Source organism: Microcaecilia unicolor, chromosome 9, assembly GCF_901765095.1.
Source record: "Microcaecilia unicolor chromosome 9, aMicUni1.1, whole genome shotgun sequence".
Lineage (NCBI taxonomy): Eukaryota > Metazoa > Chordata > Amphibia > Gymnophiona > Siphonopidae > Microcaecilia > Microcaecilia unicolor.
The window spans coordinates 34861727-34884901 of record NC_044039.1 but is presented as its reverse complement, the minus strand read 5'-3'; the positions used below and the strand labels follow the sequence as shown (position 1 = coordinate 34884901).

Below are 23175 nucleotides of genomic sequence, written 5' to 3'. Positions count from 1 at the left end.
GGATTGACCTGTGAAGTAAACATCTGAGAGTGCAGCTTGGATCAGAACAAAATTGGGTCTATGGGGGGTGGAGTTGGATTCTAAACCCCGAACAGATTCTGCAGCACCGACTGCCCAAACCGACTGTTGCGTCGGGAATCCTGCTGAAGGCAGTAATGGGATGTGAATGTGTGGACTGATGACCACGTCGCAGCCTTGCAAATTTCTTCTATAGTAGCTGACTTCAAGTGGGCCACCGACACTGCCAAGGCTCGAACACTATGAGCCGTGACATGACCCTCAAGAGTCAGCCCAGCTTGGGCATAAGTGAAGGAAATGCAATCTGCTAACCAATTGGAAATGGTGCGTTTCCCAACAGCGACTCCCCTTCTGTTGGGATCAAAAGAAAAACATTTGGGCGGACTGTCTGAAGGGGCTCATCCGCTCCACATTAAAGGCCAATGCTCTCTTGCAGTCCAAGGTGTGCAACTGACATTCCGCAGGGCGGGTATGAGGACAGGGAAAAAAATGTTTGCAAGACAATTGACTGGTTCAGATGGAACTCCGACACCACCTTCGGCAAGAACTTAGGGTGCGTGCAGAGGACTATTCTGTTGTGATGAAACTTGAGATAAGGAGCATGCACTACCAAGGCTTGAAGCTCACTGACTCTACGAGCTGAAGTAACAGCCACCCAGAAAATGACCTTCCAGGTCAAGTACTTCAGATGGCAGGAATTCAGTGGTTCAAAAGGAGGTTTCATCAGCTTGGTAAGAACGACGTTGAGATCCCATGACACTGGTGGAGGTTTGACAGGGGGCTTTAACAAAAGTAAACCTCTCATGAACTAAAGACTGTCCAGAGATAGGCTTACCCTCTACATGATAATGAAAGGCACTAATCGCACTAAGATGAACTCTTACGGAGTTGGTCTTGAGACCAGACTCTGACAAGTGTAGAAGGTATTCAAGCAGGGTCTATGTAGGACAGGAGCGAGGATCTAGGGCCTTGCTGTCACACCAGACGGCAAACCTCCCCCATTTAAAAGAGTAACACCTCTTCGTGGAATCTTTCCTGGAAGCAAGCAAGACTCGGGAGACACCCTCAGAAAGACCCATGGAGGTGAAGCCTACGCTCTCAACATCCAGGCCGTGAGAGCCAGAGACTGGAGGTTGGATTGCAGAAGCACCCCCTCTTTCTGAGTAATGAGGGTTGGAAAACAGTCCAATCTCCACGGTTCTTCGGAGGACAACTCCAGAAGAAGAGGGAACCAAATCTGACGCGGCCAAAAGGGAGTGATCAGAATCATGGTTCTGCGGTCTTGCTTGAGTTTCAGCAAAGTCTTCCCCACCAGAGGTATGTTTCACTCAATGTGGAAATTAAAAAGAATAAGACCTTTTTTCCCCAAGGACCATCTTCCATAGCCGGGTACAATCAATGGTACTCAGTCATTTAGACTACTGCAATGCACTCTACGCTGGCTGCAAAGAGCAAATAATCAAAGAACTCCAGACAGCTCAGAACACTGCAACTAGACTCATATTTGGTAAAACAAAATATGAAAGCGCTAAACCCCTACGAGAAAAGCTACACTGTCTCCTTCTTAAAAGAACGCATCACGTTCAAAATCATTCACGGAAATGCCCCAGCCTACATGTCAGACCTGATAGACTTACCACCCAGGAATGCTAAAAAATCATCCCGCACATTCCTCAATCTTCACTTCCCTAACTGCAAAGGTCTAAAATACAAACTAATGCATGCGTCAACCTTCTCCTACTTGAGAACACAATTCTGGAACGCACTGCCGTGCAACTTGAAAACGATATATGAACTAACTTCCGCAGACTACTGAAGACCCATCTCTTTAACAAGGCATACCACAAAGATCAACAAATGTGAACTCCTCCACATATATCCAGAATTGTCTTATAATACTTGCTTGCTATACTATTATCATGCTTTATCATTATCATGTACCCAAAATCCTTCTGTAATACTAAATGTCTATTTTCTTATATATTTCCACCATCCATGATGTATTGTAAGCCATATTGAGCCTGCAAAGAGGTGGGAAAATGTGGGATACAAATGCAATAAATAAATACATATGCATACAGGAGGCCCTTCCCCCAATGCAGGAGAAAGGCATCTGACGCTAATCTGTCGTGGGCCTGAAGCCTGGAATAGAACTGAGGGACCTTGTGATTGATCTGAATGGCAAAAAGATCCACCAAGGGGGTGCCCCATGCTTGGAAGATCTTGCGAACCACGCCTGAGTTGAGCGACCACTCGTGAGGTTGCATAATCCTGCTCAACCTGTTGGCCAAACTGTTTATGCCTGCCAGATACGTGGCTTGTAGAAGCATGCCATGACAGCAAGCCAAAGCCACATATGGACGGCCTCCCGACAGAGGGGGCGAGATCCGGTACACCCCTGCTTGTTGATGTAGTACATGGCAACCTGATTGTCCGTCTGAATTTGAATAATTTGATTGGATAGCCGATCTCTGAAAGCCTTTAGAGCTTTTCAGACCGCTCGCAACTCCAGGAGATTGATCTGAAGACCTTTTTCCTGAAGGGACCAAACTCCTTGAGTGTGAAGCCCATTAACATGAGCTCCCCACCCCAGGAGGGATGCATTCATTGTCAGCACTTTTTGAGGCTGAGGAATTTGAAAGGGACGTCTCAAGGTCAAATTGGATCGCATTGTCCACCACTGAAGGGAACTGCGAAATTCGGTGGACACCAAGATTACATCCTCTAGATTCCCGGTAGCCTGATACCACTGGGAAGCTAGGGCCCATTGAGCAGATCTCATGTGCAGATGTGCTATGGAGTCACATGAACTGTGGAGGCCATATGGTCTAGAAGTCTCAACATCTGCCGAGCTGTGATCCGCTGAGACGCTCTGGCCATGGAAACTAAAAAGAGAAGATTGTCTGCTCTCGTCTCGGGGAGATAGGTGCGAGCTGCCTGTGAATCCAGCAGAGCTCCAATAAATTCCAGTCTTTGAACAGGGAGCAGATGGGACTTGGGGTAATTTATAACAAACCCGAGTAGCTCCAGCAGTTGAATAGTCATCTGCATGGACTAGCTCCTGCCTCCGAGGTGCTCTTCACCAGCCAATCGTCGAGATAGGAAAACACATGCACTCCCAGTCTGCGTAGCGATGCTGCAACTACTGCCAGGCATTTTGTAAACACCCTGGGTGCAGACGTGAGACCAAAGGGCAGCACACAATACTGGAAGTGCTGCACTCTCAGATGGAATCGAAGATACCTCCTGTGAGATGGAAGTACCTTGATGTGTGTATAAGCATCCTTTAAGTCCAGAGAGCATAGCCAATCGTTTTCCTGAATCATGGGAAGAAGGGTGCCCAGGGAAACCATCCTGAACTTTTCTCGGACCAAATATTTGTTCAGGGTCCTTAGGTCTAGAATGGAACACATCCCCCCTGTTTTCTTTTGCACAAGGAACTACCTGGAATAGAATCCCAGCCCTTCTTGCCCCGGTGGAACGGGCTCGACCGCATTGGCGCTGAGAAGGGCGGAGAGTTCCTCTGCAAGTACCTGCCTGTGCTGGAAGCTGAAAGACTGAGCTCCCGGTGGGCAATTTGGAGGTCTGGAGATCAAATTGAGGGAGTATCCGAGCCGGACTATTTGTAAAACCCACCAATCGGAGGTTATGAGTGGCCACCTTTGGTGAAAAAATTTTAACCTCCCCCCGACCAGTAGATCGTCCGGCACAGACACTTTTATAGCGGCTATGCTCATCTGGAGCCAGTCAAAAGCCCATCCCTTGCTTTTGCTGGGGAGCTGCAGGGGCCTGTCTGGGCGCACGTTGTTGACGAGAACGAGTGTGCTAGGGCTGAGCCTGAGAAGGCTGTCGGGAAGGAGGATTGTACCTACGCTTTATTATAGGCATAGGGAGCATTCCTCCTCCTCCGGAAAAAAGTCTACCTGATGAGGTAGAAGCTGAAGGTGCCCGGCGGGAGAGATTGTCCATAGCGGTTTCCTGCTGGTGGATCTGATCGACCACCTGCTCGACTTTCTCACCAAAAATATTATGCCCCCCGGCAAGGGGCATCCGCAATCCGCTGCTGGACTCGGTTGTCCAGGTCAGAGGCATGCAGCCATGAGAGTCTGCGCATCACTATACCCTGAGCAGCGGTTCTGGATGCAACATCAAGAGTCGTAAGCACCCCTGGACAGGAATTTACAACATGCCTTCAGCTGCCTGACCACCTCCTGAAAAGGCCTGGCGTGCTCCGGAGGGAGCTTGTCCACCAAGTCCGCCAGTTGCTTCACTTTGTTCCGCATGTGGATGCTTGTGTAGGGCTGGTATGATTGAATCTTGGACACGAGCATAGAGGACTGATAGGCCTTTCTCCCAAAAGAGTCCAGAGTTCTAGATTCCCTTCCCGGGGGCGTCGAGGCAAAATCTCTAGAACTCTTGGTTCTCTTGAGAGCAGAATCCACAACCATAGAGTCGTGAGGTAACTGCGACTTCATCAACTCAGGTTCTCCGTGAATCCGATATTGGGACTCAGCTTTTTTAGGGATGGTGGGATTAGTGGTTTTATCCAGTTCCTCAGAAGTGTCTCTTTAAGGACAATGTGCAAAGGAACAGTGGATGATTCCTTAGGTGGCAAAGGATAGTCAAGGACCTCGAGTATCTCAGTCCTGGGCTCATCCTCAGATACCACAGGGAAGGGAATAGTCACAGACATTTCCCAGACAAATGAAGAGAAAGAAAGACTCTCCGGAGGAGAAAGCTTTCTTTCTGGCGAAGGAGTAGGATCAGAGGGAAGACCACAAGGCTCCTCAGAAGAGAAATACCTGGGATCTTCTCCTTCATCCCATGAGGCATACTCCTCTGTGTTGGACAAGAGTTCTCTAACTGCAGTCCGAAACCGGGCCCGTCTCGATGCCGTGGAACCATGTCCACGATGGCGATGTTGAGAAGTCGACTCCCATGCCGGCAGCGATGAAGCTCCCTCCAGCGATGTTGATGGAGAGTCGACCTGGGTGGCAGCCAACGCCACCTCACCGCAGGCCTCGAGCCGGCTGCCGCTTCCATCGACGGTATCGAGGGCGCAAGCACCCCTGGCACAGGAACAGGCCGCAGCAACCCCTCCAGCAGACCTGGAAGAATGGCTCAGATGCGCTCGTCCAGAGTCACTGTTGAGCAAGGCTGCGTTGTCGGTGCAGGAATCGGGTCCAGAATCTGTTGAGGTCGAGGAGGCGATGCCGGTTCACGCTGCGGTACGATCCTTAGGAGACTGATGACGATGCTTCTTTGACGAGGAGGACGTGGAATCCACACGCCTCCTCGGGGTCAGGTCTACGAGTGGTCGGTCCCGGGGGGCCTGTGCAGCAGGAGTCTTCGAGGCAGGTGGAGATCCACTCGATGGCTCACTGCTCCCAGCGTGTGGTCTCCAGACAGCCATTATCTGCGCTCCTGAAGTCGATGCCATCTCTGGTGTCGATATTGACGCCGACGACCTCGGTACCGAAGCTAACGCCGAAGAACCAGACGAAGCTCCAAAAAGTCAGTCCCGCTGAGCTTGTCTCGACGCCTGTGTCCGTTTTTTTAAGCTAAGACACAACTTACATGCGTCTGGGCGATGGTCGGGCCCAAGGCACTGAAGACAGCACGCGTGGGGGGTCGATACCTGAGATCGTCCGGTTGCACCGAGTACACTTCTTGAAGCCGCTGGGAGTCCTCGATGACATGGACAGAAAAATAGAGGCAGCGAGATCAAAATTCGCGATTGTGCCGATAATAATGACACAAAAAAAAGAGAACCCGCGTACGAACGGCCTAAGAGGGCCGCAACGGAAGCGAAAGTAAACTTAAGGTGACCAAACCAGAAAAAGGTAAAACCTTGTTTTTGTTTTTTTAACACAAGGGAGAAAAAGAAAAGGAAAAAGAACACGAAGAGGAAAAACCTCTAGCGAAAACGGAAGGCTCTTTCTTCAGGCCGAATGGAGAGAGACCGACAAGTAGCCACTCTCCAACCACGGAAAAGAAAAAACTGAGCGGGGACTTGTGACCGCACCCCACGTTCCAGAAGGCTCTGGCAAAGCTTTGTCTATTTTTGCTGAGAAAAATTGCCGTTTCTGGGCCGCCGTGGATGCCGACCCATCAGTGAGAACAAGCAGCCTGCTTGTCCTCTGAGAAATTCCAGAATATAGGAATTAACCAAAGGAAGCTCTAGTCTCCTTAAGAGTAAGACTAGTAGGCCTTAAATACACCAGTTGCACACGCTCATCTGATAGGGATCCAACTGTAGGCAGTAGAGATTGCAAGGACTACAAAACTTTGACCCAGAAACAACCAGTGGAGCTCAGAACTGTTGTTTGCAATGCCACCTGTTAATCTAGAGCTGAAAGTAGAAGGGGACCACTATTACTTTCTGAGTTCCCTCACAGCACTAAAATAAGAAGGATATGAGAAAGTCCTCCCAGACTCCAAGGAGAATGAAATCTCTACTCCAAGGTATTCCCATTAGTCTACCAACTATGCGATCCCATTTCTACTGATAGGGCCTTTGTTTGAAGATCAGCAATTAAGGCAGGCAGCCAGTCTACTGTATTAAAGATTCAGAGAATGATCTTCCCATACTTATATCCCTGAATCGCAGGTTTGCAAAGTGCGCTAAATTTCACTTTATTTCCCCTTGAAAGATAAGATGGTACATTGGGTCCTAGCTTGTTCTGTACTCAAATAGAGGCCTCCAGGACCAAAAGACCTACTGACAGCGGTTATGTGCTGTGCGTCAGGGACCCCTTCCAAAACATGCCCTGTATATTTCCTTAGGCATACAGGTCATGCTTCTATGCAAGCCCACAGCTGTGGCCTAAATGCCATTCAAAACATTGCTTTCTCTTGTAAAGGACAGCAGCTGCAAGGCAAGCTAGCCACATAAAGAGAGATCCCTGTTACGTCTGTGGCCGTGACCACCCTCAGACTTACCCTGTGTTTCTGGGAGTCAGTGGCTGTGCTGGCTTCTGCTTGTCTCTGTGTCTGTCTCTGTCTTAGTTTCTCTCTGGCTCTGTGTGCTGATTGCCCTACTGAACCTCACCTGTGTGGGCTATGCCTTTTCCAAGATGGCTGCCGCCGACTCCTCTATGCCAGTATCCAAGATGGCTCCCGCTGGGCTGACTTCTCTGTGTGTCAAGCCTCTGTTTGGATGCAAGGTGATTGCTGCAGCTGTGCCTCTGGTGTGGAAGGGCTTTATTAATCACATAGAGACTACAGCCCTGGCCTTTGCATTTCATTTAAGGGCCCTGGTGTATAGAGTGCTCTGTACACTGTTTCAGTGTTTGCTCTGTATGAGTTTCTATGTTTGACTAGATAGCTTAGGCACCGTGTGGCTTGTTAGCCTGTGTATAGCTTTGCTAGTGCTCTGTGTTTGTTTAGACTAGCCAGCTTAGGCACCGTGTGGCTTGTTAGCCTGTGTATAGCTTTGCTAGTGCTCTGTGTTTGTTTAGACTAGCCAGCTTAGGCACCGTGTGGCTTGTTAGCCTGTGTATAGCTTTGCTAGTGCTCTGTGTTTGTTTAGACTAGCCAGCTTAGGCACCGTGTGGCTTGTTAGCCTGTGTATAGCTTTGCTAGTGCTCTGTGTTTGCTTCCAGTGCATGACTTGTTAGCTTGGGCACAGCTTTTTTGTTAGCTGGTGTATAGCTTTCAAGTCTCCTGAGTGTGCTCTGTGTATGTTTCTTGTGTATGACTGGTTTGCCTGGGTATAGCGTTTCTATTAGCCTAGGTACAGTTTACTAGTCATTGTGTTCAAACCTGCCGACTGCCAGAACCCGGACAGTCCCTGCCTGTCGGCCTTGCCTGCGCCTAGGTGCCAGGGGGCACTCCTGGATCTTCATTCCTGCTGTTCCTGCTTGCAAGTTCCAGTTCCGGGTTTTCCTGTAAGTCCTACCGACTGCCAGAACCTGAGGGCTCAACCCTCGGGGAAAGGTGGTCAAGCGTAGGTGAAGCCTAGGTCCAGTGTGTTCCAGTCCAGCGGGTTTCACTCCTGTATGTTCCAGTCCTGTGGGGCCCTCCAGTGTGTTCCAGTCCAGCGGGCTCCACTCCAGTGCGCACCCGTCCGGTGTGTTCCAGTTCCGTGTATTCCGGTGTAGAACTCCAGTCCGGGGTTCCGGTCCAGTTTTGTCTCATCTCTACCTTGGAGGTGATCTTGCCTGCCTCTGCCGCTCCACGGTAGTGGCCCATGGGCTCATGAACCCAGTGCTCCCGGGGAAGAAGCCTGACAGTATGCCAAGGTCCTCGAGCACGCGACAATCCCCAGCACTACTCATGGTTCTGGTGGAAGATCTTACCTGTAACTGCACACCATAAAATACAGATTTACTCAAGGCTAGTCTTGGCTTTACATTTTAAATGTTAGAAACTCCATCGGAAGGAAATGAAACCAGCGATTTGGTCGGGGGGTGGGGTGGGGAGAAACGGACATAGACTGCCTGCTCCCTTCCTCCAAGGCCTGTATCCCAAAGTATGTCTCAAACATTACCTCAATTATGTGGGTTGAACTGATAGGAAAGACCGGTGCTTTAGCCTTGTGCTCTGGAAGAAGCACTGCTTCTGGCCTGAACAGTCAGCCTCCAACACAAGCTCTCCTAGGACTAGCCAAAAAAGGAAATCTTCCCTCTTTCCTCGAAGTACAGATGCATGCTTTCACTTGTTTCCGCTAACCTTTACTGTAGCCTGGAATAAACAAACACTACAGAGTTCTTTGGACGTCTTGAAGTGAGAAAGCAAACTTCCCGTCCATTTATTTAAGCTGCTTTCAGGGGAAGGAAGAAACCACAGTTTTGTTTCAAATTTTAAAACCTCAACAGATGCCTACTTCTCTAGCTACATCAGGAGATGCTGCAATAACCAGTCCAGGACCTGCATGGTTTGTCCGTCACCATCTGCTGGAGATAAATATCTAAGTCTGCACAGTGTCTTTACTGAGTGAAGCAGGCAGGACTTTTTTTTTTTCCTCTGTCTCCATTTGGTGGTTGAAGGGCACAATCCACATATTCTGGACTGGTGAGGACACTAAGGAGCAAAGCAATAGTAGAGGATGCCACAAAACACAACCAGCAAAGGGTATGTGATAAAAGTCCTTTAATAAAAGCACCAGAGATTGGACACGAAATGGTCTGTGTTTTGGCGGATAGATGCCTGTCTCAGGGGTCACAATCAAACTTCTACAACAAAGTAAAAGCAAGGTGTGCCTGGTGCAGAGTAACAACACAGCTATCAAATTCCAGCTGCAGTGTCAGATGAACATTGTAGTGCAGGACAAGCAAGCTCCAGGACTCTGGGCCTACAGCCTTCCCAGAAGTGACCTACTCGTAGTTCCTGCGCTGGCTTTATATCTGCACCATCTGCTGGTGCCAAAGAAATACTGAGGAGCTGAAGGCTGCATCAGCCCACCACTATAAGGTGACTGAAGTCATATCTGAGCAGTTTCTCTGTGGCTCTATCTGCTGGCAATAATCCACTTATCTGGTCTGGCACCGATGATAAGGTAAAATTATGTATCATACCTGATAATTTTCTTTCCATTAATCATAGCTGATCAATCCATAGACTGGTGGGTTGTGTCCATCTACCAGCAGGTGGAGATAGAGAGCAATCCTTTTGCCTCCCTATATGTGGTCATGTGCTGCCGGAAACTCCTCAGTATGTCGATATCCAAGCTCCATCCGCAGGACTCAGCACTTAGAGAATTACACCCACAAAGGGACACTCTGCCCAGCTCACCACCGCCGAAACGGGGGAGGAGAATTAACCCAGCTCATCCCCACACAAGTGGGGGAGGGGAATCCGTCCAGCTCATCCCCGCGGAGCGGGGGAGGGACACCACCCCGCCAATGCGGGGGGATCTGGCTTATCCTGCAACCGCAACCGCGGGAGGAGCTGACTGACCCTAACACCGCCGAAGCGGGAGGGGTACAAAGCTGCCCTACAGCCGCACGAAGCGGGAGGGAGCGCCGGCAGAATTTATGTCTCAATCCAGCCCCGTAAAACGGAGGGGAGAGGAATGCAGCAGCTCACTGTAACACAAATTCGTCTCAACTCTTGAAGAATCCATTGAAAAACTTGAACACGAAGTCCTCCTGAACAGGAACTGAAGACTAAACTTGAACCTGAAATGCAACCAGAATATAAACAATACAGATATCTGGGAGGGACTATGGATTGATCAGCTATGATTAATGGAAAGAAAATTATCAGGTATGATACATAATTTTACCTTCCATATCATCATGCTGATCAATCCATAGACTGGTGGGATGTACCGAAGCAGTACTCACCCAGGGCGGGACATTGAAATCCCTGACCGCAACACTGAAGCTCCAAACCGGGCCTCCGCCCGAGCAGCCACAGTCAAGCGGTAATGCCTGGAGAAGGTATGGGCCGATGCCCAAGTTGCCGCCTTGCAAATCTCTTCCAAGGAGACGGACCCGGCCTCTGCCATCGAGGCCGCCTGAGCTCTAGTGGAGTGAGCCTTCAGCTGGATAGGCGGCACCTTCCCCGCGGCCACATAAGCCGCTGCAATGGCTTCCTTGACCCATCTTGCCACTGTAGGCTTAGAAGCCTGCAGACCCTTACGAGGACCTGCAAACAGGACAAACAGATGATCCGATTTCCGGAAATCATTGGTCCCTTCCAAGTATTTGATGATGACTCGTCTCACATCCAGATATTTGAGAGCAGAGTATTCCTCTGGGTAGTCCTCCCTACGAAAGGAAGGGAGACAGAGCTGCTGATTCACATGGAAGCGAGAAACAATCTTGGGCAGGAAGGAAGGCACTGTGCGAATAGTCACTCCTGCCTCAGTGAACTGCAGAAAAGGCTCTCGACATGAGAGTGCCTGGAGCTCGGAAACTCTTCTGGCTGAAGTGATAGCCCCCAAAAGACTGCTTTCAACGTCAGGTCTTTCACAGATGCCCTAGACAAGGGTTCAAAAGGCGGCTTCTGCAAAGCTCTTAGCACCAGGTTGAGATTCCACGCAGGCACCACTGAGTGCAGAGGAGGGCGCAGGTGATTAACTCCCTTGAGAAAGTGCACCACATCTGGCTGCGAAGCCAGGGAAGCACCCTTCAGGCGGCCCCTGAAGCAAGCCAGAGCCGCTACCTGGACTTTAAGGGAACTGAGCGACAGGCCTTTCTCCAGACCTTCTTGCAGGAACGCCAACACTGAAGAAATTGGAGCAGTGAAGGGAGAAAGTGAGCCTGCTTCACACCACGCTGCAAAAGTACGCCAAACCCTGGCGTAAGCAGTAGAAGTAGAGCGCTTCCTCGCTCTCAGCATAGTGGCGATGACCTTGTCTGAGAAGCCCTTCTTTCTCAGATCCTGCCGCTCAATAGCCAGGCCGTAAGACCAAAGGGGGAGGGATCCTCCATCACCACGGGACCCTGATGTAACAGGCCCTGCTCCACTGGCAGCCGCAGAGGATCGTCGACTGAGAGCCTGATCAAGTCCGCATACCAGTCCGGACCCACCAGGATTATCCGGCCCGGATGCTTTGCCACCCGGTCTAGCACCCTGTCCAACATGGGCCAGGGCGGGAACACATAGAGAAGCTCCTGTGCCGGCCACTGTTGGAGAAGAGCATCTACTCCCAGAGATCGAGGGTCCCGTCCTCTGCTGAAAAAACGCGGCACTTGGCAATTGGCCGATGACGCCATCAGATCTAGGCTCGGCTGGCCCCAGCGCTTCGTGATGTCCAAGAACGCCTGAGCAGATAGCTGCCACTCTCCGGGCTCCAAGGTATGGCGACTGAGAAAGTCCGCCTTGACATTCATGACTCCGGCAATGTGGGCCGCTGACAGCTGTTCCAGGTTCGCTTTCGCCCACTGGCATAGATTCATGGCCTCCTTGGCTAGAGGGGCGCTCTTGGTACCTCCCTGGCGGTTGACATAGGCTACAGCCTTGGCATTGTCCGACAGGACCCGTACTGGCTTCAACGCCAGTACCGAGATAAACTCCAAAAGCGCCAACCGAATGGCTCTGAGTTCCAGGAGGTTGATAGACCACTTTGCCTCTGCAGGAGACCAGAGCCCCTGCGCTGTCCTTCCCAAGCAGTGGGCTCCCCAGCCCGACAAAGAGGCGTCCGTCGTGACGACAATCCACTCCGGGGTCACCAGAGGCATTCCTGCAGACAACTTGTCTGTCTGCATCCACCAGCTCAGCGCCTTGCGCACTGCTGGGTCCAAGGGAAGGCGCACAGCATAATCCTCCGACATCGGAGTCCAGCGCTGCAGCAGAGAGAGTTGTAGTGGTCTTATATGAGCCCTGGCCCAGGGCACTACTTCCATCGTGGCCGTCATAGAGCCCAACAGCTGCACATAGTCCCAAGGCCGAAGAGGAGAAGCTACTAGGAACTAGTCCACCTGAGCCTGAAGTTTGACAATCCGATTGTCTGGCAGGAACACTCTGCCCACTTGGGTGTCGAATCGAACTCCCAGATACTCCAGGGACTGAGTTGGGCGCAGCTGGCTCTTCTCCCAGTTGATGATCCACCCCAGGGAGCTCAAAAGAGCAAACACCCGGTCCACAGCTTTGCCGCACTCTGCATAAGAGGGGGCTCGGATCAACCAGTCATCCAGATAAGGATGGACTTGTACTCCTTCCTTTCGCAGGAAGGCCGCGATGACCACCATTACTTTGGAGAAGGTCCGCGGAGCAGTAGCCAACCCAAAAGGGAGGGCTCTGAACTGGAAGTGTCGGTCCAGGACTGCAAAACGCAGAAAGCGTTGATGAGGAGGCCAGATGGGAATATGCAGGTACGCTTCCTTGATGTCCAAGGAAGCCAAGAACTCTCCTGCCTTCACTGCCGATATAACAGAGCGGAGAGTCTCCATGCGAAAGTGCCGCACTTTCAAGGCCCGATTGACCCCTTTGAGGTCGAGGATAGGCCGGACAGAACCTCCTTTCTTTGGTACCTCAAAGTAAATGGAGTAACGTCCCTTGCCAATCTGATTTTCTGGCACCGGAACGACCGCACCCAGGCATATCAGGTTGTCCAAGGTCTGCTGCACTGCCACAGCTTTGACCGGAGACTTGCAGGGAGAGAGTACAAACCCGTCTCTTAAGGGTCGGCAGAACTCTAACTTGTAGCCGTCTCTGCTGACTTCCAGCACCCAAGCGTCTGAAGTTACTCTGGTCCACTCGCCCAGAAACGAGGACAGGCGTCCTCCAATCTGCACTGGGCCATGGACCAGGACCCCGTCATTGGGTACGAGACCCTGGGGGAGGACCGGAGGGCGTACCTCCGGGACGGTGGTCTCTGCGAAAGGAATGCTGCTTGGGGGAGAAGTTCCTTTTGAAGGAAGAGGGGGCAGAGGAGCCCGACTTGCCCGGGTGGTACCGACGGGCTTCCTGAAACCGTCCTCTGGAGATACCGGGGCAAGCACTGGCCCGAGCCCTGACCTCTGGTGACCTCTTGCCCTTAGACGTGCCGAGATCGGTCACGATTTTGTCCAGCTCGACCCCAAAGAGCAGCTTGCCTTTAAAAAGCAACTTAGCCAGGCGGGACTTAGAGGCGTGGTCCGCAGACCAATGTTTCAGCCAAAGCCAGCGCCGCGCAGAGACTGTCTGAGCCATGCCTTTAGCCGAGGCTCTCAAGACATCATACAGTAAGTCTGCCAAATAAGCCAAGCCCGATTCCAGGGCCGGCCAGTCAGCCCTCAAGGAAGGATCCGAGGGGGAAGCCCGCTGCACCATCGTCAGGCACGCCCTGGCCACATAGGAGCCGCAAACTGAGGCTTGCAAACTTAAGGCAGCCGCCTCGAAGGACGACCTTAAAGCCGCTTCCAATCTTCTGTCTTGGGCGTCCTTTAGTGCCGTGCCACCTTCCACCGGCAACGCCGTTTTCTTAGTCACCGCAGTGATTAAAGAATCCACGGTAGGCCAAATAAAGGCCTCACGTTCACTTTCAGGCAAAGGATAGAGGCGGGACATAGCCCTAGCCACTTTGAGGCTCGCTTCCGCGACATCCCATTGAGCCGAAATTAAGGTGTGCATGGCATCATGCACGTGGAAGGTTCTAGGCGGGCGCTTCGTCCCCAGCATAATGGCAGAGCCAACAGGGGCTGAGGGAGAGACGTCCTCTGGAGAGGAAATCTTCAAAATGCTCATGGCCTGCATTAACAGGTTGGGCAAATCCTCTGAGCGAAAGATCCGTGCTGCAGAGGGGTCATCCGCTCCATCCGAGCGGGAATCCGTCTCCTCCAAGGAATCCCCAAAGGACCGTTGGGAGAACTCAGATACGCTGCCCTCATCTACATCAGAGGAGACAGCGTCCTCTAAGGCCTGGGCATCCACCCGAGGGCGTTTACTTCCGGGGGCCTCAACCCCTTTATCGGACAAGGGAGAAGGGGCAGTGTTCTGCATAAGGAAGGCCTGATGCAGCAGCAAAATAAACTCGGGGGAGAAACCCCCCAAACTGTGCAATTCAGCAGCCTGGGCCACAGCCCTAGACGCACCCTCAACCGGCGCTCGCAAGAGCGGGGGAGAACCATGCTGCGCATCCAAGATGGCGTCCGGCGCGACACTCCGCAAAGGAGCCGCGTGGGAAGAACGGCGCTTAACTTTAGCCGCTTTTTTGCCGTCGCCCAAATCAAGGGCGGCCATGGCATGAACGTCTCCCAGCTCAAGGGCGGCCCAAGAAGAAGCCGTCCGAGCAGAGTGGCCGGCCAAGATGGCGGAGGCGAGCAGCGGGGGATGGGCGTTTATGGCGGGAAAAACCGCCGTGCCGGAGGAAGACCCGGGACACTGACCGGCCTCCAAACTGACACCCAACAAGGGCGAATCAGACTTTAAAACCCCCGCATCCCCGCTAGAAGCGCACACGCGGTCCGGGGAGCGATTCTTCGCGCCCTCGTCCTCCGACGCCATAGGCCACGCGGAGATCAATCGGGGAACCCCCTGCCCGCTATAAAAAGGTAAAAATTACCTGCTTCTCGCTCCGAGCTGTAACGACCTGATGTCCCAGTGAGTAGCTGCAATAAACGTTTAAATAAACGTCGAAATAAACGCCCTTAAGGACGTCCAAAATTTTTTTTTTTTTTTTTTAACAGAGCCAGCGGGAGGGGGGAGAAAAGGAGGGACCTGGCGCCACCAGGTTTGCACTTGCTCAAGAAGAGCCCTCAACCCCAGGCACTCAACAAAACCTAAAAATTAGGCTTGGAGGCCTAGCCAGAGCTGCTGCTGTGTGTGACCACCACCACCTGCTGAGATAGAGAACATACTGAGGAGTTTCCGGCAGCACATGACCACATATAGGGAGGCAAAAGGATTGCTCTCTATCTCCACCTGCTGGTAGATGGACACAACCCACCAGTCTATGGATTGATCAGCATGATGATATGGAATGAAACTAATTTGGGCAAGATGAACGTCAGCACAGGTATTTCCATTTAAACATCACTTGTTCCATTAAATAAGAAATTGATGAATTTTTAACAGTATACTGCTAAACCACCAAAGCATTTTGAAATTAAATGATTTCACCACAGAAAGATACACTATAAAATAAAGCAGCAACCAACAATATACCATACTCTTTCAGAAAATGTTACATAGTGCATTGTGAAAACATATTTCTATGCTATGGGCCATGGTTTTCCCATTAAAAAAAAATCCCATTCCAACCTGGAAAACATTTACATCACTAATAATCTTTTGCAATGAGCGGGCCCCAGAAGAGATATAACATTGTTTTCAAACAGCAAAAATGTTCAGAGAAAAGTATATCGTACAGCATTATCATCTCACTTAAAGTCAGAATGCTGCCCTTTTCTTCTCTAATTTTACAGGCAGACGTCACAGAACCTGGAATATCTTACCAGACGTTTGCTGTACAATAATGCTGTGCTGCTGCCGCTGGAAACAGCCCACTTTGAGAAGTCTACCACATGCTCTAGCTGCTTGGAGAGGCCCATTACCTCCTGCTGCTGCCTCAGAAGCTTCATCTGCCGATCTTTAGCTAGACTCTAAAGAACAAAATATGTTTAGCTGGTTTCATTTTTAGAAATATGTTAGGAATAGAGTCAATGTACAAGGTAAGTGTAGGTACTTCAGAACTACATTAAGGGGGTAGTTTAATAGAGGTTCAAAAGGGCAATATAGATATCTATGTGCTTTCATAAAATAGACAACCAGAGCCAGCTTTAACAATATGCAAATGACACTTAGACTTTCAATTCCGGTGATTGGTTTGCCATCTAAGCATTGAGATTTGTGTAGCCGCATCTGCTGCTGCCAGGCTGCCTTCCCCTCCAAGCTGCTGCCCTGGTGAACACTGAAGCTACACTTTTTTTAGTGGTGGTGGTGGTGTGGGGAGAAGAGGGGTCATAGAGCTCCTGAGCCATAAGGGGGAAGGGAAGATAGGGGGTACATGAAGTTGCTGTACCATAGGGGAGGAAAGGAAGGGAGAGGAGGCAGGGAATTGCTGAATCATAAGGGGAAAGAGGGCACGCTGGACCATAGGGGTGGGGGGGGGGGGGGAAGGTGTAGGGGACAAGGAAGTACTGGATCACAGAGGTGGAAGGGAAGGAGAGAGGACAAGGAAATGCTGGATCATAAAAGGTTTGTGGGGGGGAGAAACAGGGGAGATGGGCTACAAGTGTGGGTGCAGAAAGCGGAAATGGGACAGGAGATGCTTGATATGGTAGGACCAAGTGGGAGAGACCATGGGGGTTCTGAGGGGAGATGAGTCAGAAGAGGATGGTGAGTATAGAAAGCAGAAGTGTAATAATAGGAAGTGAGTGAAAGAGGTCGGCATAGGAGGCCAGAGAAGGAATGAGACAGGAGAGCTAGAGGGTGAGAGGAGGAAATGGAGAAATATAGGAGGAGGACTGTAGAGCGACAGGGTGAAATTTGAAAGGGCAGAAAGAAGAAAAAGAAAAGAGGAAATATGTCAGAGATAAATGTACGGAGGGAATAGAAGAAGGCAGGAAGAAAGTGGAGAAAGGACAAATAGCACTCAGTGGAAAGAGGGCAGAAGACAGACAAGAAAGCAGAAAAAAGAAAGAAACTGGGACCAAAATGCTTCCTAAACAACAAAGGTAGAAAAAAAAGTGTTTTATTTTGAATTTATGTTTATTAGGTGGAATATGTAAGATTTGGGAAATGTGCACCATGGATGTCTTTGTATTTTGTTGGAAAATGTATTTCTGTTTTTAATTTCTCCTACGTTGTGGTACATGCCTATTTTCACTTCTTGGGCTTCCCAGTTGAATGTTTGTCTTCATATTTGTATTTCGTGATCCCTTGTTCTGTATTTGGTGGCATTCTGTTTGCATATAGTTTCCATGTAGAACTTTGTAGCGGTCCCACTTGCTCAGTTTTACTAGTAGGTGTACTGGTGTTCTAGGACCCCATGTAATATTGTAGTGCTGCCTATTATATGTGGGGTTCATGTTGTCTGAATCATAGAAATTAATACTACTGTTATATGGTAGGCTTGCTATACGTATGTTGAGTTAGGATTGTTTCAGGTTTTGTATTATTTCACAGTGTGCCTGGCAATAGTATTTATATAAACACATAAAGTACTCCTTACAACATAATATCCTTAAATCATTTATTAAATAACACTAGTAAAAAAGGCCCGTTTCTCAAAGAAATGAAACGGGCGCTAGCAAGGTTTTCCTCGGAGTATGTATGTTTGAGAGTGTGTGAGGGTGACTGTGTGAGAGAGTGAATGTGCGAGTGTGTGTAAGAATGAGAGTGTGTGCCAGTGTTCCCCCCCTCCCTCCGACTTCCAGGGTTGCCCCCCCCCTCCTCCCTCCTTCTGAGTTCCAGGGTCGTCGTCGTCCCTCTCCCTCCCTCCCTCTGAATTCCAGGGTCATCGTCCCTCTCCCTCCCTCTGAGTTCCAAGGTCGTCATCCCCTCCCTCCCTCTGAGTTCCAGGGTCATCTCCCCCCCCCCCCCCTCCGAGTTCCAGGGTCCTCCTCCTCCCCCTCCCTCTGAGTTCTAGGGTCGTCCTCTCCTTCCGAGTTCCAGGGTCGTCCTTTCCCTCTGAGTTTCAGGGTCCCTCCTCCCTCCCAGTTCCAGGGTCCACCCTCCCAGAGGGGGCTAGAGTGAATAAGAAAGAGAACGGGGCAGACAGTAGAGACAAACAGAGCTGGGAGGGACTGAGTCTGCATTTTTGTGCAGTCTTTGTTTCCACATGGAATTAATTCGCAGTCAAGAATGGCAATAGGTGACTGTACTGTGTGGTTTTATCAGTCTTGCAATCTTAAGATGGTTAGTTCCTCAACCCCCATACTGCCCCTCATCCTTACCCAGCTCCGTGCACTACGATGCATCGCTGGCCCTGCCTGTGAAGGGTCTGCACAATGCCAGCAGCTCGCTGCAGGAACTCTACCTTCAGGGATTCAAAGCAGTCCTTGTGTGTCACGGCGCTACCCCCCCCAGCTTCACAATACAATGCAAGGCGGTCTGATAACACTGATGCAGCCATGGGAACTCACCAGGATAAACTTCGCCTCCTGGTCTTGTCTGTGTTCATCATGCATGTGACGTGGCGTAGCCCTTCACTCGCACTGCTCCGCCTTCGACGTCATCACGTTTTTACGCGAGGGCAGGGCAGAGAGAGATGCAACACCCTTACGAACCCTGAAGTCACGGAGTCAGCTTCAGAACGTTGGAGGTGCGTTTTATTATAGTAGATGGCCCAAAGTCTACTGCTCTCCTCGGAACTCTCATTCACCCATACCGTTTACTCATACCTTCCCATGATGTATTTATCACAAAGCTAACAATATCATACTCAAAAAACATTGATACTCTTATTGACCATACACGGTCAAACCATGTTGGTAATTTGGATGTTTAGTCCAAAGTTCAATGTCAAAAGTGCTGTATTTCAATGCAAGTTCATATGGTCTCAAAGCGTCTCTCTCTGTTTGATCACAGAAGGCTTATCTTAATGAGGAACTGCATGGCAAGGAAATGGCTACCGAGGAGCCCCGTGCATAATCAATCACTTCCGCTGATAGTCCTTATATATCATCCAGGTCCTCCAATGCGAGACAGCATTTCGAAACTTTCCTTCATCAGGAGGAACCATACACCGAATTCTATAATCAAACATATAAACGGCGAGTGACCGACTCACTCGCAAATGCGCAGTAGAGACTTCCCTCTCTGTCCCGCCCCTGCGTCAATACGTGATGACGAGGCGGGACAGAGAGGGAAACTGCGCCGCCGAGGTTGATACCGCTCCCCCCCCACCCGCCCACCCGAGGTCGTCGCTACCATTACCCCCCCCCCCCCCCCACACACACACATACCCGGCCCGGGCCCTCTCTCCGCTACTAAACTTACACATCCATTCGCCGGAACGCAGCACGCACATCTGCTGAGCTGCCGTCGGCCTTCCTTCCCTGCCTGTGTCCCGCCCTCGCTGACGTTACGTCACAGGAGGGCGGGACACAGGCAGAGAAGGAAGGGCCGACGGCAGCTCAGCAGATGTGCGTGCTGCGTTCCGGCGAATGGATGTGTAAGTTTAGTAGCGGAGAGAGGGCCCGGGCCGGGTGGAGGGATGGCGGCGGCAGCGGCGGCGACGACTCCGGGGGGGGGGGGGGGGGGGGGGAACGGGGAAGGAAGGAAGGAAGACCCCAATACCAGCCCGTTTTTACGGGCTCAACGGCTAGTATAGATATATACAAACATGCAATAATAGAAATAGGCACTACTTTATTTTCCCCTTCCACTCTACTATTCTCGTAATCTTCACTTATCATACTTGGCTGCTTACCATCAGGACTTCATTCCAAGTCAGGAGAGTAACACCCGCCCACAGACGCTATACCATTGTTCACACTACTGGGGTTAAATATCTCATACGCTCCACCCCCTCTGGTGACGTATCCTCTCTATAACCATTCACATTCAACCTCAAGATTGAGGCCATTCGGAGCCACCGTAGCCCATGCAAAAATATAACGTTGTTCTATGTTGTGTAACTGGGTGCTCATGTCACCACCTCTTTTGGAGAGTGCTAGTTGTACTAGAACCACACATTTCAGATCTTCAATGTTGTGTTTTGCATCTAATCAATGATTGACAAGCGGTGCTTCTTTTTTATGATTTCTAATATTGCTAGTATGCTCTGCTAATCTGGTTTTAAGTTTCCTTTTTGTGTGTCCTATATAGTACAGCGAACATAGGCATATAATGCAATATATTACCCTTTCACTGTCACATGTGGTATTAGCTGATAGATAAAATCGCCTGTTAGTACTCGGTATAGCAATCCAATTTGTTGCTACCGCATGTTTGCAATAGACACATCTACCACAGGGCGAGTGCCAACCCTCATATCTCCCCGTGGTAGATCTTTTCAATCTCACCTAAATTAGATTTGCGGCGATAGGCGATTTTCGGGTGCTCGCTGAACTCTGAATGCACTGATAACACATGCCAGTATTTATGTACCAGCTGTCCAATTTGTGGAGCTTGATGGGAAAACAGAATCACACAAGCCAAAGAACTGACCATAGATCTTCGTTTAGGAGACAACAGCCAAGGTCTATGTGCATATTGAGCTCTTATACGCTTTTTTTTTAAACAAATTCATAGGATACCCTCTTTCTTGTAATCTCTGCAACATCTCCCCCTGCCTGAATCTTAAAATCTTCCAGAGATGTGCATAACCTTCTCAATCTCAAAAATTGACCAACAGGAAAACCCCTCCGCAAGCCTCTATGATGGTGACTAGTATAATGTAGAAGGGTGTTCCTGTTGGTGGGTTTGCGATAAATAGAAGTCGAGAATTTACCCTCCTTCGTTCTAATGATCTTGATATCCAGAAATTCCATCTCTTTTTTTGATATGCGGTGAGTAAACCTGACACAGGGATCCACTCTATTGAGGATGTCTATGAAGGTATATAGTTCTTGTTCAGTACCCTGCCACAACATGATAATGTCATCAATATACCTCTTCCATACCACCACATTATTATACAAGGAAGAGGCATACACATGGTTCACTTCGAACCTTGTCATGTAAAGGCACGCCGAGGGTGCGATAGTGGCCCCCATTGCTACCCTGTTTCTGTACATAAAATTTATCCTGAAATTCAAAGTAATTCTCACAGATAACCCAAGTTAACAGCTGACGCAACTCTGCTATTTTAGGCTGAGATATAGCCGTTTGTTCCAAATAAGAGCAAGCCACATCAATGACTTTATCCTGGGGTAAGTTTGTATATAGAGCAACCACGTCCAAACCTACCATGTAAGAATTGGCCATATTAGCTGTATTTATACAAACCTTTTCCACTATCTCTATAAAATCAGAAGAGTCTCAGACATATGAACTAGTCTTACTGACAAACGGTCGAAGTGTACTATCGACCATTTTTGAAAGGGGCTCTAGTACCGAGTTACGCATGGATACTATGGAGCGACTGGGCAGATCCACTGAGGATTTATGGATCTTTGGGACAAAATATATGTAAGGAGTCTTGGGATATAAGGGACACAAGAACTTTTGTTCTTTGCGTGAAAGTATACCGTCCAAGACTGCCCTATCCACATTGCATAATTGCATAATTTGTTGCCTCAACTGTTCCGTTGGATCATGATCTATTTGTGTATAATAATTCTGTTGGAAGTTGACGCAATCCCTCTGCTATATATTTGTCCGTATCCATAACCACTGTGGATCTGCCTAAAAATGGCCGCGACTAAAAGGAAAGGAAATTTTATGCGGGTCAAGCCAAAAAAAAAAACCTAAGAAATCAAAGGGGAGAATTTTGGTTTTTTTTTGTACACAACACGAAAGAAAAAATAAAGGCTAAACGCTAAAAAAGCAGGACACTGAAGGCTCTCCCGGGCGAAGAAGTGGAGCCAAAAAAGAATTGCTGCTCCTCATGTGGATAAAATACAATTGAGGAGCGCAGCCGCGTGGCGGGCAGGAAGGCACTCGGCACATGCTCAGACAGACATACGGCGTGTTGAGAAGACTCTAGTAAACTTTTTGTTATTTTGAATGCCAGTTTCCGGGACGGCGCAGATCGCCGACCCACTTGTGAGGATTATTCAGCCTGCTTGTCCTCGGAGAATCACTATCACAGGTGGGGTAAAAAGACTTCAATAACGTGCTCTTTATTTTTTCTCTACAGACACTGCAGTGCCACCACAAATCCGGCATGCTTCCTGCCTGCCCGGTCCTGCCTGGACATGCAGCTTATACCCGGCCACTTTCAGCTTCCTGCTCACAGGTCCCTTTGCCCTGATAGTCCACAGCTGCTTTAGGCTCAAATGTGGCCTCTTGCTGTTTTTCTTTTCCTTTCTTTTTTCCCTAATTAAAGGGCCATTGCCCTAACCACTGCCAGTGGAAGGGACCCCCCCAACACACAGAAGCACACAGAAAAAGCTGAGAGGGAGGACCCCACGGGGCACCTTCAACACCACCCCCCAGCTGGGTCCTGCAGGCTCTGTGAAGACCTTGACCCAGCCAGTACATAGTTCGGTAGAGCAGTACTAACCCTGAGAGCTCAAGATTTCTCTAGAGCTCAACCAACAGAAGGACCAAAGGCCAACTGTGTGACTGTGAGGGCAGGCCCCTCCCGCCCCTCTACCTGAGGCCAGGACCACTGCCCAGGTCTCAGAGAGCCTTCTTAAATCCTGCAACTGCACCAATCCAGACCTGCACAATTTGCTGGAGGCAGAAAAATACTAGAACCATCAAGTCTACCCCAATCCTTACAGGGTGGCTGCGATGTCACAAAGTCAATGTTCTCTGCCTCTGGGGAACATAATCCACTGGTCTAGCAGGAGGATAAGGAAATAGAGTTTAATAATCAGGTAGCAATCAACAAATTATTACTCAGGAAAGACCAATTCAATTTGGAAAAAATTATAAAGAGGGCAATAGCACAGTGTTCTCACCTCTAATTGATGAAGCAGAGCTTTCCCCTTTTTGTTTATCTCTACCATCAAGGTAAATATGGCAACCTTAATATCCTGTTCCACCTGCTTTTGATTTTGATTCATTTCAAAGAGTCTGCAAAAAGAAAAAAAAATCTAGTTTATTTGTTACATTTGTACTCCACATTTCCCCACCTATTTGTAGGCTCAATGTGGATTACATAGTGCTGGAGAGGCGTTTGCAGACTCTGGTGTAAACAAATACACAGTGATGTTGTGGTAAGATAAA

General features: G+C 49.6%; 1 protein-coding gene across 2 annotated transcripts in view; it reads right to left on the bottom strand.

The window, feature by feature from the left end:
- Window positions 1–23175, bottom strand: part of TRIM24 (tripartite motif containing 24) — a 387425-nt gene that overhangs the window by 153644 nt on the left and 210606 nt on the right. For both annotated transcript variants that reach the window (XM_030214266.1, XM_030214267.1), the window contains exons 6-7: window positions 22908–23022; window positions 15846–15992 (exon numbers count right to left, since the gene is read on the bottom strand). In XM_030214266.1, the coding sequence (XP_030070126.1) occupies window positions 15846–15992; window positions 22908–23022 (262 nt within the window). The remainder of the gene's footprint in view (window positions 1–15845; window positions 15993–22907; window positions 23023–23175) is intronic.